We start from the raw sequence: 20,938 nt of genomic DNA, 5'->3' as shown, positions 1-20,938 counted from the left end.
CGACAAGTGTCTTGTCTCAGTTCTATTTCTTTTTCACATTCAAATTTATTTTTAATAAAATTTCTGTGCAAATATGTTAACAAAAAATATTTTCTAAAATTTCAACAAAACTCCGACACAATCCAAACCAGAATTAGCATGTAAAGGCAAAAATATTCGTGAAAATAGTGCACAGGTTCGCGGAGAGCTTGCTTGGTCGCTTGTAATATAATACAATAATGCCCTCAACCGCTAAGCATTGTCTTGCCAAACGCAAGCATGATGAAAGGCGCGCTGAAGCGCACAGCGCATCAAGGCAGAAGGAGGTACAAGAACTTTGGTTCAACCCGCATGCGACGGAGATTTGCGAGTCGCGCATGAACATATGCCTATGTGACTGCGATTGTCACCTTTGGCAGGACGAAAATGTGCAACGAGAGCTTCGAAAATTAGCAAATATTTACTCACATAAGAACCCACCGGGTATGAAAGATGAAGAGGAAACGGAACCGAAAACAAAAACAAAAACGAAGGGAAAGGTAAGATCGGTTGATGAAGAGGAGGAAGAACCAACCAAAGGGTTTTTGTGCTGTAAAAAATCATCCACAAAACGTTCACACAGCAAGCAAAGAGAAGAAAAGGAACAAAGAAAAAGGCAAAAGTCTAAAGACGAAGACAATACGAAGAAAGTGCATGAAAAAAGTATAAGTCGCAGCCGTATGCGACCGTTTCCCGTGAATAGACGATTTAAAACTCGTGAGGAAGTTAAGCGCTACCGTGAACTTAAAGCCATTTATACCACAAAACCAAGAAATCCACAGCATTCAGATAAGCAAAATGATACTGAAACAAAGTCTAACTCCCAGAATACGATTGAAGCCAAAGGACGCAGTCCAAAAAAACATGCCGCCAGCTCAAGTGCTGATTCAATAACCACGGCCGCGCAAAGGCAGCACAGATCACGTAAGACTAAGACGGAACCAAGAACGAGACCGCAGGAGAGCAATGATAGCGGCTATCCACGCGATCGACCTTATGCTCCCATGTATGCAGACGAAAGAGAGCATATGGAGTTGAAAGAGGATGACCACAAAGACTCTGCGGTAGGCTGTTGCGGAATGCGTAAAAAATCGAAAGCTAATAAGCAGCAACGGGAATATGAAGCCTACACACCTGCGCATTGCTCTGAAAAACAAACTCCAAGGCCAAACCTGGAGGCGGAGTGTGCACCCACAACCGAAGAAATGGAGCTGCTGGAAATGCTTAGAGCCACTTACACACGTGAAGTGAAACCTGAGCAGGAGCAAAAATCGAAATCCGCAACATCAACAGCTACAACAACAGAGGAGGAAACGGGTTGTTGTGGCTCGAACTCTAAAAAGAAACAACAGCAGGCAGAGACTGATTTATGTGAACAATGTTACTTTTGTGAGTGCAGTTGTGGGGATAATTATCCTAAAGAATTGATTACCCAAACCAATGACTCCAAGAGTAAGCAATTCGATAAGGCAGCCGAACCATTTTGTTCATGCGATACTTCTTCCGATTCTAAGAACGGAAATAAAGAACACATTTTTAAATATCCCACCCGGGAGATGATCTCTTTGCAAGTGGATGAACAGCATACACCCGGAAAAACAAAATCTGTAGGGATACGTGCAAGAGATAGAAACCAAATTGATACGAGCAAATCGGATAATTCTATGTACACCACTAAGCGAAAACCGAAAAGCATTAAGGGTGCGAAAAATAAGAACTCGCCAAAGGATGTTGATTCCGAGAAAACGTCTTGCTGCTCTTTCTTATGTCGCAAGAAGCAAAATACTGAAAGCGATAAACCAGAAACAAAAACCAAGCCAGCTAAAAAACGAAAAAAACCTACTACAGCCGTTAGTTTCTCCGATGCGAAACCGCAAAAGCGTAAGCAACAAGCCACAAAACCTATCGAAGAAGGAAAAGGTAGGAATGTGAATGTAAAACGGCGAAAACAACCAGCTTTTCATCCCAAACCTGAGCCGAAAACCAAGTCATCCCCAAAACCCCCGTTATCTTCTTCGAAATATAAACCGCAACAAGCTGATGGCAGAAAGGCAAGACGTCGAAATCAGCCAGCTTTTCATCCTAAACCTGAATCGAAAACGCAGCCAAAAGTAAAAACTTCATCTTCCTCCGTGAACCGGAAGTCACCGTCTGGTGATAAGAGAAAAGCTACAGCCAGAGGTAAAATTTGTCCTCCAGCAAAACCAAAGAAAGCAAAACCTTCATCCAAACAAGCAGAACGAAGCTCGTTAAAAAAGGATACTGGCTCTGAAACGTCTTGCTGTCCTTGTTTAAGAGCCAAAAATAATTTCGAACATAGCAACATTAAGGAAAAAGGTAAGAATGTTGGAACTATTCTTTTCGCCGCAATAAATGATAATGATCTTGTTACAGGCCACAAGAAAGACAAGCCCGAAGCATATGCTGGCAGTAAAAGAAAACCAGCTAAAGTCAAAAGTGCCGAAAAAGTTCAAATGGAAAAGCCCAAGAAACGACAACGGAAACCTTCACTTACACAAAGTCACGAAAAAGTTCAAAGGATGAAGCCAAAACAGTCAGGTAATTCAAAACAACAAGCTTCGAAAGTCGAAAGTCGGGAAAAACTGGAAAAGAAACAATCAGGCACATCATGCTGGTCTTGTTTTAGAAAGAATAAAACAAAAAAATCAGATACATCTAAAAAGGAGCCTTCGAAGAATAAAAGTACGGAGAAACTGTACAGAGATAGACCGAAAGATGATTCCAAGCAGAAGCTATCAAAGCATCAAAGTCAAGAAAAATTTAAAAAGGAAAAGTCAATGAAACATCCTGATTCTAAACAGAAGGCTTCAAAGTCTAAAAGTAAAGAAACTCTGGAAAAGAAAGCATCCGAATCATCATGTTGGTCCTGTCGTTCAGGCGATAAGAAAGAAAAAGCAAAGCACGTAGATGAATCTAAAAGGCGACCTACAAAATCCAAAAGTGAGCAAAAACTTCAAAAGAATCATCCAAACAAATCTACCGCTTCTAAACAGAAACATGCAAAAGCTAGCAAAAGTCAAGAGAAAATTGAAAGAAAATCATCACAGGCATCATGTTGGTCTTGTTGTTCCAGTGGCAAAAAGGACAAAACTAAGGAATCGGATCTACCTAAAAAAAGAACTACAAGGAGCAAAAGTCAGGACAACAAACAATTTGCCAGAGATCCTGCAAGAGTACATAAGGATAGACCAAAGAAAACTGGAGATTCCAAACAAAAACCCTTCAAAGCTAAAAGTCAAGAAAAAGTTCAAAAGCAGTCATCCGAGACGTCGTGTTGGTCATGTCGTTCAAATAAAGAAAAAAATAAGAAGCAACCCTCAAGAACCAAGAGCCAAGACAAAACTCTAAAAGATAGGTCTATGTCAAAGAGTAAAAGTCACGACAAAATTCAAAAAGGAAACACAAAGCCCCTGGATTCTAAGCAAAAACCGTCAAAAGCAAGAAGCCAAGAAAAAGTTCGACAGCAGTCTTCGAATACATCTTGTTGGTCTTGTGGTGGGAAAAACAAAGAAAAGAAACCGAACGAATCTAAAAAGAAACCATCAAAAAGTAAAAGTCAGGAAAAAATTCAAGGGGATAAACCAAAAAAGTCGGCTGATACTAAACGTAAACCTTCGAAAGCTAGAAGTCAAGAAAATGTTCAAAAGCAGTCTTCAAAAACGTCTTGTTGGTCTTGTGGTGGGAAAAACAAAGAAAAGAAACCGAACGAATCTAAAAAGAAACCATCAAAAAGTAAAAGTCAGGAGAAAATTCAAAGCGATAAGCCAAAGAAGTCGACTGATTCTAAACAAAAACCTTCAAAAGCCAGAAGCCAAGAAAAAGTTCAAAAGCAGTCTTCGAATACGTCTTGCTGGTCTTGTCGTTCAAATAAAGAAAAAGATAAGAAGCAACCCTCAAGAACCAAGAGCCAAGACAAAACTCTAAAAGATAGGTCTATGTCAAAGAGTAAAAGTCAAGACAAAATTCAAAAAGGAAAGACAAAGAGGCCCCTGGATTCTAAACAAAAACCTTCAAAAGCCAGAAGCCAAGAAAAAGTTCAAAAGCAGTCTTCGAATACATCTTGTTGGTCTTGTGGTGGGAAAAACAAAGAAAAGAAACCGAACGAATCTAAAAAGAAACCATCAAAAAGTAAAAGTCAGGAGAAAATTCAAGGGGATAAACCAAAAAAGTCGGCGGATGCTAAACATAAACCTTCGAAAGCTAGAAGTCAAGAAAATGTTCAAAAGCAGTCTTCAAAAACGTCTTGTTGGTCTTGTCGTTCCAATGGAGAAAAAGATAAAGCAAAGAAACTGGATGAACCAAAAAAGAAACTTTCAAAAAGTAGAGTTCAAGACAAAGTTCAAAAGGATAATTCAAAGCCTTCGAAAGCTCGAAGTCAAGAAAAAGTTCAAAAACAGCCTTCGAAAACATCTTGTTGGTCTTGTCGCTCTAGTGGAGAAAAAGAGAAAGCAAAGAAACTGGATGAACCAAAAAAGAAACTTTCAAAAAGTAGAGTTCAAGACAAAGTTCAAAAGGATAAGTCAAAGCCTTCGAAAGCTCGAAGTCAAGAAAAAGTTCAAAAACAGCCTTCGAAAACATCTTGTTGGTCTTGTCGCTCTAGTGGAGAAAAAGAGAAAGCAAAGAAGTTGGACGAATCTAAAATGAAAGCAACAAAAAATAAAAGTCGGGACAAAATTCAAAAGAGTAGATCAAAAGAGTTGGCAGATTCCAAAGCTACTAGCCAGGATAAGGTTCCAAACTATAGACTAAGGAAGCTGATCAAACCCAACGAAAGGCCCACAAAGGCGAAAAGTCAAGAAAAACTGCAAGCGCAAAAATCAGAAACATCATGCTGCTCCTCTCGTTCAAAAAAAGAAAAAGATAAGTCCACAAAATTAGAGGGATCAAAGAAGCCTTCAAGTAGCAAAACTCAGCTTTCAAAAGCAAAAAGTCAAGAGCAAGTTCAAAAGAAACAATCTGGTACTTCCTGTTGTTCGTGTTGTTCAAAAGGAACAAGTGATAAAGATTCAAAAACGAAACCATCGAAAGCCCAACAAAAAGAAGTGCAAGAGAAACCAGTCAGAAAATACAGTCTGTTTTCACGACGAAGTAAAAAAGAGAAATTGAAGGGAAAGGCTGCACCGGAAAGTCCTGTTGGGGAAGATCAAGCAAAACCGAAAAAACGAAATAAAAAAGCGGAAAAAACTAAACCGTCTGAGTCTTCGTTCTGTTCCTGCTGCTCCAGCAGTCATAAATCATTAAAGGACAAAGACAAGAAATCCAAAAAAGATAAGTGTGCTGTTAAAACTAAGCCAGAAGACATTTCCTACTGCAAGGCGCTCTATCAAGAATTAGAAAACATAATCATGCAACAAAATGAATGCGCAATAATGATTTCACAAACTAGAATAAACAAGGCCGCAGAAACGAAGTCATCCAAATCATCTCTAAAATCGAAGCAAAAGGAACAAGAACATCAAAAGCAAAAGGCAGAAAAAACCAACCAAAATGCCAAAGAAAAGAGAGCAAGTAAGCAAAAAAATACGAAGCCCGTACCAAATCAAAATTCAAAGCAGAGAAGCAGGTCACAAATACGAAGCGAAAAGTCTAACAGCGACTTAGACATGGAGAAAGCTTATATGCCAGAATATGTGCTGGGCAAGCCACAGCGAACAGGCGCAGTCATCGCTCGAGCGCGTAAGGTGAGGTACAGTCTCTTACCGAGCCTTAAGGCACAAAAAAAATACCATCTTTACAAAGGATGTAGGCACGAGGTTGCTTTTCAAACTTAACGGGCACAACTACATTTGACATGTGACTATAAAGGTCCGGCCTACGAGTGGACACGTGTGAGATGTAGTTGCAACGTTAATTTGGCCTAATGCCACATTTGGAGAACGATAAGGCTCATGTGCACTTTTCTGAATATTTTTGTCTGTAAAATTTTTGTACGAACAGGTTTATTCTTCATGAACAATCCTAATTTTTTATTAATGTAGCAAAAAAAAATAAATAAAAATGCTAAAAATCAAAATAATTTGAAGTTTAAATGAAGGTAGGTGGTGGAGCTGTCCTTGGTGACGTACATAGGATGTAAATATAGGCCACTTACCAATGATGGTTGCTGAAATTGTTTCGGACAAGGTATGTGCAAAAGCGCTGACAAGAAGGCGCAAAAAACCTTCTGGACCGAATCAACGCCTGCGATATGCTGCTGAAACGAAACGAACGGGATATTGGCTGCCAGCTGGCGCTATAAAAGAAACGCAGGCACCGTGCCTGGCCAGTGCTTAGGTGACGCTCGCGCCGCGATGTCATGTAGTTTAACAGTCACATTGTGATTTCGCGGGATACTGGCTGCCAGCTGGCGCTATAAAAGTAACGCAGGCACCGTGCCTGGCCAGTGCTTAGGTGATTCTCGCGCCGCGATGTCATGTAGTTGAACAGTCAAGTGGTGATGTAGTTTAACAGTCACATTGTGATTTCGCGGGATATTGGCTGCCAGCTGGCGCTATAAAAGAAACGCAGGCACCGTGCCTGGCCAGTGCTTAGGTGACGCTCGCGCCGCGATGTCATGTAGTTTAACAGTCACATTGTGATTTCGCGGGATATTGGCTGCCAGCTGGCGCTATAAAAAAACGCAAATCGCATCTTCGAGATAGGCAAATGACATCGGTGGAACTTTTACAAGATGGAATTTCTATATGTTTATCACATTTTTATACAAAATCATACACTTTTCCTCTCTTCGACTCCCACTTACATGCAACGTTATGTAGGGAATTTTACAAATGATCTTCAATCAAACTTTTCAGCACTTGTTTTCACTTCAACAATTTATCTCTCATTGATATTTTATATTCAAAATTTTTTGTTCATTTCTGTAAACAAATTCGAAATTTTTACGTTTGAAAAAAAAAATAATAAATTACAAATAAAACAACGTAAACGATTACGTTACCCAAAATTAGCGCGATCAGCATGCGCAAGTAATTGACCTAAAAAAAAAATATATAAATAAAAACACAACAAAAATTTAACTGATTTGTGGAAAACCTGCGGTCACGCATTCTCCAATACAGTTACATATTTGTGTGATCGTGTAAAAAAGAATACCTATATCGTATATACATAATGCCTTCAGCTAAACCACGCGGCGCGAAGCCCAAATCGAGTCTTAAACGCGATGAAGCACGCGGCAAGCGGAAGGGGAAGGAGGTGCGCGAACTCTGGTTCAATCCGCACGCCAAACAAATGGGCGAATCGTTGACGGACATATACGGTTGTGACTGCGATTGTGATGTGATGCTAGATGAAGATGTACAACAGGAATTACGTAGATTATCGAAAGTTTACTCGCGGACGGTAGTGGAAGACGAGGATGAGGAAGACAAATCAAAAGGATTTTTGTGCTTCAAAAAATCGTCGCAACGATCGAGAAGTAAGCAAAGAGTGGATAAAGAGAAAAAAAGAAGAAAATCGAAAGAAAGGGAAGACACGGAAAAGGCGAAAAGAAGAAAATCCAAAGAAAGGGTAGAAAGGGAGAGATCAAAAAAAAGAAAATCTAAAGAAAGGGAATCTCCGAGAAGAGAGCATGAAAGGAAGAGCCGCAGTCGACCGAATTCGTCTTTGCATGGAAGATTCAAAACACAAGAAGAGGTTAGACGTTATAGAGAGCTCAAATCAATCTATACTACCAGACCCAGACAGCGACAAACCGCCAACAAGCCGACAACAGCTACAACATGCTTCAAGAAGAAGGACAAGAAGAGGGAAAATGATGCAGATCTTGATTATCTTGAAAGCTCAAGTGATGATTCAGTATACAGCGCCAAGCATAAACAGCATAAGTCGCGCAAGTCTGATTCCGGGAGCCCATCAAAGTCAAGAGCGAGGGCTAGCAAAGGTGACGCTTCCTCGCGTCAGCGTCGCTCACAATCCCAACCTGAGAACGATAAAAAGCAAAAAAATAAGGATAAAAAATCCGAGGTAGGATGTTGTGGCACACGAAAGAAAAAATCCAAGGCAGATAAGCAGGAGGAGGAATTCGAGGCGTATAAACTGGCGCAGAGCGCAGCCAAGAAAAGTAAAAAGTCGACAGCACCGCTGGAATGTCCACTGACACCCGAAGAAATCGAGCTACTGGAAAAGTTGAAGCAAACATACGCAAGAGAGAAACCGAAAGTGGTGCGCAAAGCGCCGCCACCACCTCCACCAGAGGAGCCGGGTTGTTGCGGCTCGAAGTCTAAAAAAAAAAAACGTCGGTCCGAGGATGAACCATTCACACCCAGAAAGACCAAATCAGCAGAAATAAATGTAAAACGTAGAAAGCAACCTAAAACTGGTAAGAGTAAATCAGATAGCTCGTTCTATACTTCTGACAGAAAGGAGAAACGTACCAAACCGATAAAACACAAAAACTGCTCCTGCTTTAGCTGTTTAAGACGAAGATGTCAGAAATGTAAAGAAATTAAGAAACCGAAAGAGAAACCTAAAATACAAACTGTGAAACGTCCAGCGGTAACTTTCAAGCCACATCCTAAATCGGAGAAGCCAAAAAAAGTTGAGAAAGTACGCAAGACATACTCTAACGTATCGTGCTGCTCGTTCGCCAAAAACAATAAAAGAAAGAAGGAAGATATTTCTAAGCACAAAGTGCGAGAGCAATCACCTGGTGCTAAGAAAGAGAGTGAAAAACTTGAAAAGAAGTCATCCTTTATGTCATGCTGTTCCTTGTCTAACAAGGAGAAGTCAAGGAAAGAAGCACCACCAAACGACAAAAGTCCCGAAAGAGTCCGCAAGAAAACATCACTTGCATCCTGCTGTTCTTTGACCAAGCGAGAGAAATCAAAGAAATTAGACGAGCCTCAAGTGAAGCCACCGAAGTCTAAAGAACGCAAAGAGCTGTCAGAAAAATCGTCCAATATGCCGTGTTGTTCCTTTCTTAAGACGGGTAAATCAAAGGAACAAGCTGATCTTCAACAAAAACCATCAAAGTCCCAAGACCAGGAACAGCTTCAAAAGACAGAATCAAAGGTGTCATGCTGTTCATTTTCTAAAAGAGAGAAATCTAAGAAATTAGAAGACACCGCACAAAAATCGCCAAAGACAAAAGAACAAGAAAAGTTACCAAAGAAATCTTCCAATGTGTCCTGTTGTTCGTTCCCAAAAACGGATAAATCAAAGAAACCAACTGACGTTCAACAAAAACCATTGAGGACCCGAGATGAGGAAAAGCCTCAAAAGAAAGAATCTACCGTGTCATGCTGTTCGTTCTCTAAAACGGAGAGATCTAAAAAATTAGATGACACTCCACAAAAGCCACCAAAGTCAAAAGATCATGACAAGCTACCAAAGAAATCGTCGAATGTATCTTGTTGTTCAATCCTAAAGAAGGATAAGACCAAGAAGGAAATTGAACCCAAACGTGTAAAAATCTCAGAAAAAGTTCCAAAAGAGCCAGCAAGCAAATCTTGCTGTCCAATCTCTACAAAAGATAAGCCCAAGAAATCAGATGATACCCGAAGAAATTTATTTAATATGTGGTGCTGTTCAATCGAAAGGAAGAGCAAAACAAAGAAGGAGGACGATTCGAAAAACAAGAACCAGGAAAAACTTCTAAAGAAACCAGCTTTACAGAACGAAAAATCACCGAGAACCAAACAAAAGATAAAAGTGAAAGAAAAAATTTCCGAAGTATCCTGCTGCCCGGCGTTTAAAAAGGATAAACAAAAGAAATCGGAATATACTCAACAAAAGCCCCCGAAAAAGAAACCATCTGAAGCCTCCTGCTGCTCAATTTATAGAAAAGATAAGCAAAGAAAAACAGATGATTCTCAACCGAAATCACCGAGAACCAAGGCAAAAGAAAAAATGAAAAGAAAAGCATCCGAAACGTCTTGCTGTTCAGTCTCCAAAAAAGATAGTCAAAAGAAATCAGACGATATTCCACAGAAACCACCGAGAACCAAAGTACAGACAAAAGTTAAAAAGAAGTCGTCTGAAGTATCCTGCTGCCCAATCTTCGAAAAGGATAAGCCAAAGAAAGTAGATGTTCCTAAGCAAAAGCCTGCGAAAGTCAAAAGCACAGAAATGGTACAAAAGAAGCCATCTAAAACTTCTGTTTTTTCTTGCTGTTCATTTGATAAAACGAGTAAGCCAAAAACTTTGGAGGGAACCAAAAGGAGACCCATGAAATCCAAAACTAGGAAGAGAGCCCAAAATCCGTTCGAATCATTCTGTGTATTTTGCAAAAAGAGAAGTACTAAACCAAAACCTTTTAAACCGCTAGCTCCAATTGAATCTAAAAGTCCTCCACGACAAGACCAGATCAAACCGAAAGTTAGTAGACCTAGAACGAAAACAAAATCGGAAACGTCATTTCAAACCTGCTGGGATTGGTGTGACGGCGATATGGACGATATTTCTGCTAGAGAAGAAACAGAGATTCCGAGCGAAACTAAGCATGCAGCACCGAAGAGCAAGTCGTCAGGCACATCCTTTTGGACTTGCTGTTCAAGCACGTGTTTACCAAAAAAAGATAAACGGCAGCGAAAGTCACAACGTGGCAATAACATGAAAAAACAAGAAGGAGTAGATGAAGGAACCCTCAAACCGAAACCTGAAAATATATCTTACTGTAGTGCGCTCTATGAAGAATTTGAAAATTTAGTCATGCAACAAAAGCGATGTCCAATACTGCTATCGCAAACCGCATTCGACAAGAAATCCAAAGGCCACACTTACTGCCAACAAAACGGTTCGAGATTCGCGATAAAAAAGAACAGGTCCAGTTTAAAAACCAAATCCAAAAAGAAGCAAGAATTTCAAAAAGAAACTAAAGAAATTGAAAAACCAAAAGCCGAGGAAGATAAAGATAGTCAAAGGAAATTGCAAAAAGTGCACAGCGCTACGTATAAGACGCCTAAACGTAAAGTCAAATTGAAAATGCGAAGTGAAAACTCCACGAGTGATTCGGGTATTGAGAACACGTATGTGCCTGAATATGTGCTGGGGAAACCAGTACAGGTTGGCGTGTCCTTGGCGCATGCCAGGCACATGACCTACAGTCTCATACTAAACAGCGATACGCGCAGGAAGTCCGACAAGAATTTCCACAAGGGATATGCTTACGGTATTGATTGTCAAAATTAAGGCAAGCAACTACATTTTATATGTGACCGCAGTGACTGCCAATGCAAATATGTATGTGGGTGGTCTCATGTAAGACGTAGTCTTCGTGTTAAATTTGTCAGCTGCAATATGTGCAAAGGAGCCAAGAAATAAACGTAGCTTTCCGAAGCGAAAAAGTTAAAGTATATTTTGATAATTATTTTTCTAATAGTTTACAGATTTCATAGTTTCTGCTAACGCAAACCTTTTTGTATTAAGAAATAAAATCATCTTTTTATTAAATTAAATATAATTATTTCCTTTCCAAAACTCTCCAGCAAGCCCAAAGTCTTTAGTCAATTGCGAGTCAATTTCGATAGTGGGAACTAGGAGGAAAGTGCTCGGTGAGATGAGCTACAAGCTGACCACTCTGCTCAAGCTCAAAATAATTGAAGCAATGTTCCGAAAGTAGTGGTTAGTTACATAGTTTGATTTTACAAAGAGAGTTAAAAAAGGAAGATCATAGTTTTAGTCATTTTGCAGTTCTGAAACATTTCGCTAATCGACTGCTAGTTCTCCTTCGCTGTCCAGCTTTCGCCAGAGTAAGGTTGAGGCAACTTGGTTGCCATACTTTCTACGAACTTGCCGACGTTCCTGAAGTAGATACTAGCCGACTGAATAAATTGGTGGCTGGTTCTAGGGCTTTGGTAGCTATACAACGGTCTTTTTGATCCGTACTTAGCAGTTCTGGGGCTCTCAACGAACAAGCGTCTGCAGCAGTCCAAGTGGCATCGTAGTCTCACGAATATCAGTGTATTTACCTAAGCTAACCTGAGTGCTTGATTTATTTCGAAAGATCTGGGATGTAAGACTAATTCCAGAGCTCCACCGAAGGGTTAAAAGTTTTCAAAATGTTTTAACAAGGTGTCAATTTGTTGTAAACCGAAAATCAGAAAAGAAAATTCACCGCATACAAACAAATATTCAAACGCAAAATTACAAATGTGCATAAATGGAAAGAAAATCCTCCTTTGAGTCACGCAACAAACGACAACTACAATCCGATGTGGAGAGCAAGAGAAAGCGGCACAAGGGCGGCAGCAATAAGCAAAAACTCGATGGAGATATTCGAATGGAAACCATCATTTATAAATTGGATAGTCGAAATAAAATTGTTTTACCAAGAGCCGATGAAACAAATACAGACAATGAATTTCTGCAATATGTTAAAGCACGTATCGAAGAAAAAAGTTTGCCGGCCAATGGAAGGAGAAACAGTAAGGATAAAACGAAGAAGCACGAATACACGCGAAAACCAAGGCGATATAGTTACGACAGTAGCACATCCATTGACGAGCATACAGCGAAACATGCACGGAATAGCACCAGCGGCGGGCATAGGGGATCAAGAAGTGGACGATACAAGCATGCCGACGACTACGATGGCAGCGAAGAAAGAATGTCGCATAATTATGGTAAACGTCCCTCGAATGGTTACGATAGAAATGTAGGCTCTTGCGGCTGCACACGCCGGAACAACAGTGTTGCCGATTATGACAGGCGTCCCTCGAACGGTTACGATAGGAATGTAGACTTTTGCAGCTGCACACACGGCAACAACAGTGTTGCCGTACCGAAGGAAATGGCATACGCGCGCGAACAAAAAGCGGCGCCTGTGAACGGACAGCATTTTTGCGAGCTGAGTGAAGAGCAAATGCTGCAGTGTTTCCAGCTGGTGTTCAAAAAACTATGCACATTACGAAATGCTAATGGCACGAGACTGGAAATTGATGTTGCTACGCCAAGTCAGGAAGAAAGTCCAGAAGCAACGTCAACAACTCGACCCCAGCGATACACGCCACCACCGCAAACACTGCCGCATCCACAGCCAACACCACAGCCACCACCACTGCCACAACCACCACCACCACCACCAGAGAGACTGCACGGTAACGGCATGGTACAAAAACCTTACTTCTATCCAAGTAATCCCAAACGTGATTTTACAGAGCCAGTTGAAACCCGCGTTTTAGGCAAGCAGTTTGATGTCAACAACGGCCAGTTCGCTAATGTAACTGACAATCAGAATCAATCAGAAAACTCTCCAAGGCAATCATTTGGTGGTGCCGAGCCGATCAGTGAAGTTCCAGAACAAAATCAGCAACACGCTCATCAATTAACTCCCAATGTTCCAATGGAACAGCATTATGAACAACAACAGCAGCAACAGCAATACGAACAAGAGCCTTCTAAGCCATTGGAAGCTGTTGAGAGGCATAGCAGTCTTACATTTATGGAGAGGTATCCCACAGAATTCGACCCAGATAGCATGCATTTCACACACCCGATAAGAACTTCAACTCAGTCTGGTGTTGCCGGCCGGGAGAGCTTAGGGGGAAATTATGTACAAGGCGGAGGCAGTCAGGCGGCTAACGGGGCGAACACAAACTATCCCATCTATCCATATGGTTATAAAAATGGTTTACAAAAATTATCGGCCACCAGTGTTAGAATTATACCGAACGTCACGGTTGTGGATTGTAATGACAATTTTTGTTCAATTCCATTATGCTCACCGAATAACAATGAAAGCTACGAGTATATTCTGATGCGAGTGAAAAAGAACAGAACGGTTCAGTGCAATTGTAAGAGGTGAACGTGTGTCCACGATATCAAAGGTATTACTTCCAAAGTAGTGCTAAAGTCAAAGTCAACAATTATAAACCAGGTCTTATATCGAAAAAGGCAAATGCATCCCAACTAAATTACCATAATCAACAGAACCCGTTTTAAAATAATACCCACAGCTGTAACCAGAGTTAGTAATGCCTAACTAATAAGATCTAAACGAGCACAAAGTAATTGCAAGGAAATGGACAAAACACCATACGAAAGTCAGAGTAATATAGAGTACTAAAGCCGACGACAGTAGTATTATACATGATCGACCCGAAAAAAGCCGAAAACTAAATCTTTCTATCCGTACTATTCTATGCTATTCAAAAGCCCAAGTAAACGGTCTGAAAATAATCATAAGCAAGTAGTACTAAATCCAAAGAAGTTACTTTTGAGTGGAAATAAATATATTTCTTAAATATTTTTTCGATGGCAATCGCTCGTAACGATTCAAAGAATGTGGGCATGAAAAATATCGGCAGTTAATTTGAAATTACAATAGATGAAAATTTCAATTTTTCAAACGTAAAATTATAAATGTGAACAATGTCTCGTCGGCTCTTGACGGTTGAGGAAAACGGGCATATAACTCAGGCTCGGACCACAAACGCTTGCGTTGAAGGCGAAATAACACGTCAAAAAGGCGGCGGAAAGAGACATTACGAAGGCGAAAATTATGTGGGCCAATATAGCAACTGTCGCGGTAGAAGTAAGCACTTCGCGACAGATGAATGCGGTTATTCTACTTACCGTAACTCGAGGTACGCAAATAACAGTGATAGTACCGATGGAGAGACTGAGAGTGACTCCGAAATTACTGTTACGACAAGCAGCAGTAAAGGTAGGCAGAGAAAACAAAAGAATCGCCGTAGGATCCGAACACATTATGACTCGGTCTACAAAGCCGATGACGAATGCGACTATAAGAGAAGAAAAAATGCGGTAGACACCAAAAATTGTATGCGTGTTTCAAAGGAGCATCCACCAGCGGCTACTAACCCTCAAGGGCCTCGACCAATAGCAGACGGACCAAGTGCGAATTATTTCGAACAGACTGCTAACCAACCAGGAATTAAAAATACGTCTACGAATGCCGCAACAATTAATGAAAATCCTCGCGCCACTAAGGCAATGTTGAGATTTATGGATAAATTATTTCGCACTTTGGGTGATGTGACGGATGGAACGACAACAAATAGTATTGCCCCGACACGGGAGACCTATGCGCCAAAGGTGCCAGCAATAATAGGAAATACGAGTATCACAAATCAAGACGAGCGTAACGTTAGGGAAATACCACCGAACACTCCCCATTATGAACAAAATTATGCGCACTTTGGGATGCAATTACCGCAGCAAATAGTCTATCAGACGCATATAGCGCATGTGCCCACTCAAAACACGCGTTATCCAAGTTTTAACAAGAATTGCCTTTGCTCACAAAATACGGAGGCTGAAAAGACATCTGGTAAATGTATGCAACAAGGAGAATATCGTCAAATATCACAATTGGCGCCAAAAGCAACACAGCCACAGGCGCTCGCACCAACAGTTGCAACTTCACCGACTTTGCCCGCACAAGCACAGGAAAAAGTGCAAAATGTCCAATTTACACCGCAACGCTACTCATTTCCGCAAAATCCATGCGTGCCTTACTCACAACCTACTCCAATGCCGCTACGTTCAGGCATTCTGCAAGAGTATATGCCTGGAGCAAGCAGACAACCCGTAGTAAGCGTTCCACCACCAACAGGCGCAGCAACACATGCCTCGTCACGAACTCTACCGCCAGGCCTGTATAACTCCCATGTCGAGGAATATGTGCTCTCACGCACGCCCCAAGAGATGGCGTTACAGAAGGCAGTGCCTACTGTAGAATCTCTGGAACAGTCGAATATGCGCGCTGGAACACCAACGCAGTTTAGTCAACAATTCTCTGTAACACAACAACCTACACAGCCAATTTCAGTCGAAGGAGGAAAGCAAAATACCGAATTCAGTTTGCTCAGAAACTCACGTGAGCAAACCCACCAGGCCAGGCAGCCAGCAAGTGCGTCAAACCAATATGTAACGGTCAATGATGGGTACAATATTAGTGGAACTGCCAAAAACATCAATGAGCTTCAATATTTAGAGACACAACAGTCATCCAATCAGTATCTGACATCAAGCGGCCAAATAGTAGACGCCACTCCAAGTCGAACCCAAAAAGCAGAAAATGTTTATAGCCTTGGCAACGAGTCCCTCCAACAAACGAGTCTTCCAAGCCACAAATTGGATTTATCCACAGATGCCATTAACAATCCCACTATGGACACCTATTATAAAGGTTTGAGGCAATTTGCAGGAGTAGAAAATTCGGTCGAAGAATCTGAGAATTACAACGTTATCAATAACGATGGGTTGAAGGAAGGCAATGGAAAAAGCAGCGATCTCATAGACGTTGAAATCAAAGCGAACGAAAATCGAACAATTGAACAAGAAGAAGTGAAGCATAGAATTAGCCAAACTCTGGTAGAGGAAGCAAATCACGGAAATCAAAAAGACGAGCAAATTAAAGAAGGTGAAAGTAGAAAGTCAGAGAAAGCGAGTCCCAAGAACAGGAAAGGCGAGCCAATGAGAACTAACCGCGAAGGAAAAAGTGGGGAAGTTGCAGCTAGCAAAAAATCTAAACCAAATAGAGAAAGCAAATACAGCAATAAAAAGGAGAATACAACCGAAATGAATGAGGAATTCAGTACAGATAAAGAAATGCAGAGACAAACTTCAAGTGGTAGCTGTAACAGCGATTATTTACGTGAATGCTTACGCAGAAAACGCGAAAAGAATAAAAACAAAAGAAAAAAACGTCACGGCGACTCTTTTAGCGACAGCGATGATGAAATCTCTAACGGTTACTCGGGATACAGTAGTTACAACGAAAGAGACACGCGCCGCAAGCGCCACGGAAAATATGAGCCCACGGATAGCGGGAGTGACGATGATATGCAATATAGTCTAAGTCGAACCTCATGCAAGGAACTTAAGAAGTGTTGCAGTCGCATTGTGGCGATTTGTCGAATGGCTAGAGACACAGCTGGCACACAGACGGAACAATGGGAGGACAGCACATCACTGCAGTTACAGAGATCAAATAAATTGATTGATGGTTTACCAAAAAACTTAGCAGATGGCTTGGCAGTGGCGAATCCAAGAGTCGTGAAACAAATTATGCAGCTCAATCGGGATAGAAGAAAGTGTAGAGTTTGCGCCTGTGGTTTGATGGACGAAACTGGCGCGCCAGTAGTGAACGACGACATATATAAGTTACCCTCGCGAATGTGCATGGAACGTAAGTCACGCTGCAAATGCAATTGCGGCTGCAAGTTATCGGATACAGAATCGGAAATCATAAGAGAGATAATAAGGAAGAAGCGTTTGCAAGAGAAATCAAAGCGTATAAATGCGCTAAGGCAGAACAAGTATGACTCATGTGATTGTCACTCGGCTTGCGACTTCGTGGATGAAGAAGATGAACGAGAGTTTATCGCGAACTTGCTGAGAAAGCAACGCAGAAACCGAGATCGCGAAAGAGACAGAACACAAGCACAAAATATGTATGAAAATTGTGTTTGCGATTGCGCTTCGAAAGCTAAGGAGCTCGCCACAGAGATTATGCATGAGATGGTTAAAAGTCACATACAAAAAATTGTTACAGACCAATTGCAGAATAAAACACATTCATATGAAAATCGGAAAGGAGTTTGCACTTGTAACTTTGCTGAAAGACCAACAGTCAGATCTAAAACAGAAGGAATCAAACAACTAGCCGGTGTGTGCAGTTGTGATGCAGGCAAAAGTTCAACATGGACACCTAAATGCAGGAAAACAGGACCACAAACATTTGAATGTACTTGTGAACCAGACGATATCCCAACAGTCGGGTCTGAAACAGAGAGATTCCAACCGCAGGATTATGATGAAAACTCAACAGTCAGGTCCAAAGTTGAGAGAATGAAGCCACAACCTGGTGTATGTACATGCGATGTAGACGAAGTTGCAGGCAAAAGCTCAACAAGGACACCTAAATGCAGGAAAACAGGACCACAAACATTTGAATGTACTTGTGAACCGGACGAAATCCCAACAGTCAGACCAAAAACAGGGAGAGTTCAACCACAAGCCGGTGTATGTACTTGCGATACTGACGAAGCCCGAACAGTCAGGCATAAAAGCGGGAGATCTAAAGCACAGATGTTTGAATGTGCTTGCGAAACAGACGACAGTTCAGCATCAGCACCTAAAAGTGAGAGAGTTGCGCCACGAACTGGTGTATGCACTTGCGAATCAGACGAAATCCCAATATCGGTACCTAAAAGTGAAAAAACGAAGCTAAGAAATTCTGAATGCATTTGCGATCCAATCGAAAGCAGAACAGTGACACAAACATTCACAAGAACCATAGAACTGCAAAGTGGAGACCCCACCAACAACGAAATGTCTAGCCCGAAGCGTTACAGCAACGGCGACCCAGAGCCGACAAAAAAGAAGAGAAAATCGATTAAGAAACAAAGCAGAAACAGCAGGGACAGTAAATCAGCTGAAGATAACGAAAACGAATATATTACATTAATGCAAAACAGTATGGCAACGGAACGTAAAAGTGATGAGAGCACGAAGGATGCAATAAGTAAAAGCGAGCAAGGGAGCAGAAGAAATTCGTTGGAAGCGCAAGAGGACAGTAACAGCGACAAAACTACTGCAGATCCACAAATAAACAACAGCAGCAGTTCTGGAGAGCGTTTAAGTATACGCATACGTAAGAACAAAACAAATCAAAAGGAAACCACTAAAAAAAATGAGGAGGACTATGTGCCCGCCAGCTACTATGAAGATAGGATAGAGGCACGGAGAAAAATTACGGTTAAGTCATACCAAGCAGGACCACCTAAGCCAACAAAGGATGAACCTAAAAGGTGTAGGGATGATTGCGCTTGTAGAGAGAGAGTCGCACAACCAAAAGCTTTTAAAACAACTAAAGAAGAGAAAGACTTCAAAACTTGCAGAGCAGATTGTGCCTGTAAGCAAGCAATGGAGCCTGCCTTTAAAACCATAGAAGAGTATGCTCTAAGTAATGCTAGAAATATGGCGCGAACAATGGTGCCTAAGTCTAATAATAGCTATGAAGATAACTCCCTCAAAGCCGACAGCGGCCACGGATCAATAAAAAAGAACATTGCAGACACAAAAGCAAGCAAGAAAGCACATGCGAGTAGTACCGTAAAAGGCTATCCGCAGTCAAATAAAGTTGCCGAACGCAATACGCGTGGCAGTTTAGACAGAGAAGCACAAGGCTCTGATTCTAAAATGCTTTTGGAACAAAGAGCGGCACTTTGCGCCGAACTGACCATGAACGAGCTGCTGCCACAGCACTCGCTGCGAACACTGCTGACCAAACTCTCCAGCCCGGATGGCAAACTCTACGCCACAGATGAATTCACTGCGCAACCCGAAGAAATCTTGCGTTTAGCTAAAATTAATCAAAGTAAAATGTTAACGATGCCAAGCACCGGGAAGCGTAAACTCGGTCCTACAACAGTAATGGCACAATCTTTGCATATGACTGGTGAACAATCGAAGTCTGAAATAGAAACTGCAGTGGAACCGTTACGACTAGTTAGTGGAAACCGAAAACTGAAGCCACCCAGTAGCACACCATCTTTGTCCGAGAGTTGTGGTCTCAGTGCGGTTGAAAGCGCGCTTCGACAACAACAACACAACAAACCACATGACGCAAATCGACTACACGGATTAAACAATAAGTTTGTTAGGAAATCCCGTATACCTTTACCGGTAAACAGTAGCACTTACCGAGCTGAGAAACAGAAGAAAGCAGTATCGAAGAACTCGAGCGCGGAGAAACGTGCAAATCAACGGCCGTTTATAGAGCAAAGGAGCGATTCGAATCATCAGATCACACGACTCTGGCCTGAGCAAGCTGCCATAGCAGCACAACGCTTAAGACAGGAGAAGACAGCCAACGACTCTAACGAACTGGGAGCTAAACAACTTAAAAAGTCGCAATCCAACATAGAGCTAAGTTGCGTTTTGAACTACAGTCCGACACGTCCGCGTTTGGAAAGCGGCAGACAAGAGGAATTACCGAAACATTCAAGTCAAGAGTCACAGATGTCGGCGGTATCACAGCGGAAGGCGACAAATACTAAGGAAAGTTTCAGCAGCTCAAACCCCGAGAATATGCAGTTAAAAATGTTGAATATCCTTTCAGCGGCAAATCAAAGTGCTACAAGCTCGAGCGGACTCTCCAGTGAGTCCTGCAAAACGGACGGCTTGCAGACACAAAACGAGCAGCGCTGCGCACGTTGTAGAGCTTTTTATAAGAAAACAGGCGCACATCGCAATATCAAAGAACTACAAGCGGACGCAAACGGGCGACTGAATTATGAGCCGCAACCACGTCTCAGTCCGACATTTATTCCAGCGACGATCCACCCCACACCTATGCACTGCCGCGCAGAACGCTTCAGCATAACAGATGATGAGCAGACCGATTCGGACATAGAATGTATTACGGTGGAGTATGGTGGCAGTGAGGGGGACAGCTACACGCAATACCAGGACGAGTTGCTAAAAAAGCAGCAATTATGGCGCAAAGGCACGGTTAGGGAGGCACTTGAAGTTGAGGAGAAAGCTGAGCGCGCTAAAAATCTGCAGCGTACCACGCTTACCGGCGAATGTTTAGAACGTGCCATACACTATCCGACACGCGTGTGGAACGAGGAGCGCAAGCAGCTGAATTTACAGCGTAATGGCGCTGGCATCTTTTGGCCACTATAACCAGTATTATTTTAGTTTTTGCTCGAGAAAAATCTTGCCAGGGGTTAGTAATGCTTAGAATTTGCCATTTACTACATATGCTGGAAGCTTGTTATTGTTATGTGCGAAATCTGCAACAAGACAGATTTTGCCAAACCGTCAAACAAATCGGGATTAAGACGATTCAACGGAGAGCTTTTACAGATCCACATAACAGTAAGAACTACAAGCATATGAAACAGTTCACATATTTGTAATTATGCGTTTGAAAATATACAATAAAAATTGATAGTCTTATGAGCTTTTTCTCTCCCAT

General features: G+C 41.6%; 3 protein-coding genes across 5 annotated transcripts in view; 2 read left to right on the top strand and 1 right to left on the bottom strand.

The window, feature by feature from the left end:
• The window catches only part of LOC105226148 (ceramide synthase), a 39,762-nt gene that overhangs the window by 9,273 nt on the left and 9,551 nt on the right, over positions 1 to 20,938 (bottom strand). The window lies entirely within an intron of this gene.
• Positions 210 to 6,181, top strand: LOC115066149 (axoneme-associated protein mst101(2)). Of its 2 annotated transcripts, XM_049454775.1 has the most exons (3): positions 210 to 2,355; positions 2,413 to 3,394; positions 3,971 to 6,181. In XM_049454775.1, the coding sequence occupies exons 1-3, from the start codon at positions 219 to 221 to the stop codon at positions 5,808 to 5,810; spliced, it is 4,959 nt and encodes a 1,652-aa protein (XP_049310732.1). In that variant the 5' UTR covers positions 210 to 218; the 3' UTR covers positions 5,811 to 6,181. The 2 variants fall into 2 exon arrangements, with proteins under 2 accessions (XP_049310732.1, XP_049310731.1); XM_049454774.1 differs by having other exon boundaries at positions 2,413 to 6,172.
• Positions 11,200 to 14,035, top strand: LOC105226146 (uncharacterized). Its single transcript, XM_011204932.3, has 2 exons — positions 11,200 to 13,079; positions 13,140 to 14,035. The coding sequence occupies exons 1-2, from the start codon at positions 12,143 to 12,145 to the stop codon at positions 13,784 to 13,786; spliced, it is 1,584 nt and encodes a 527-aa protein (XP_011203234.2). The 5' UTR covers positions 11,200 to 12,142; the 3' UTR covers positions 13,787 to 14,035.

The sequence above is a fragment of the Bactrocera dorsalis genome, chromosome 4 (assembly GCF_023373825.1).
Source record: "Bactrocera dorsalis isolate Fly_Bdor chromosome 4, ASM2337382v1, whole genome shotgun sequence".
Taxonomy (NCBI): Eukaryota; Metazoa; Arthropoda; class Insecta; order Diptera; family Tephritidae; genus Bactrocera; species Bactrocera dorsalis.
The sequence above is the reverse complement of the archived record's forward strand: the minus strand, read 5'-3'. Positions and strand labels throughout refer to the sequence as shown.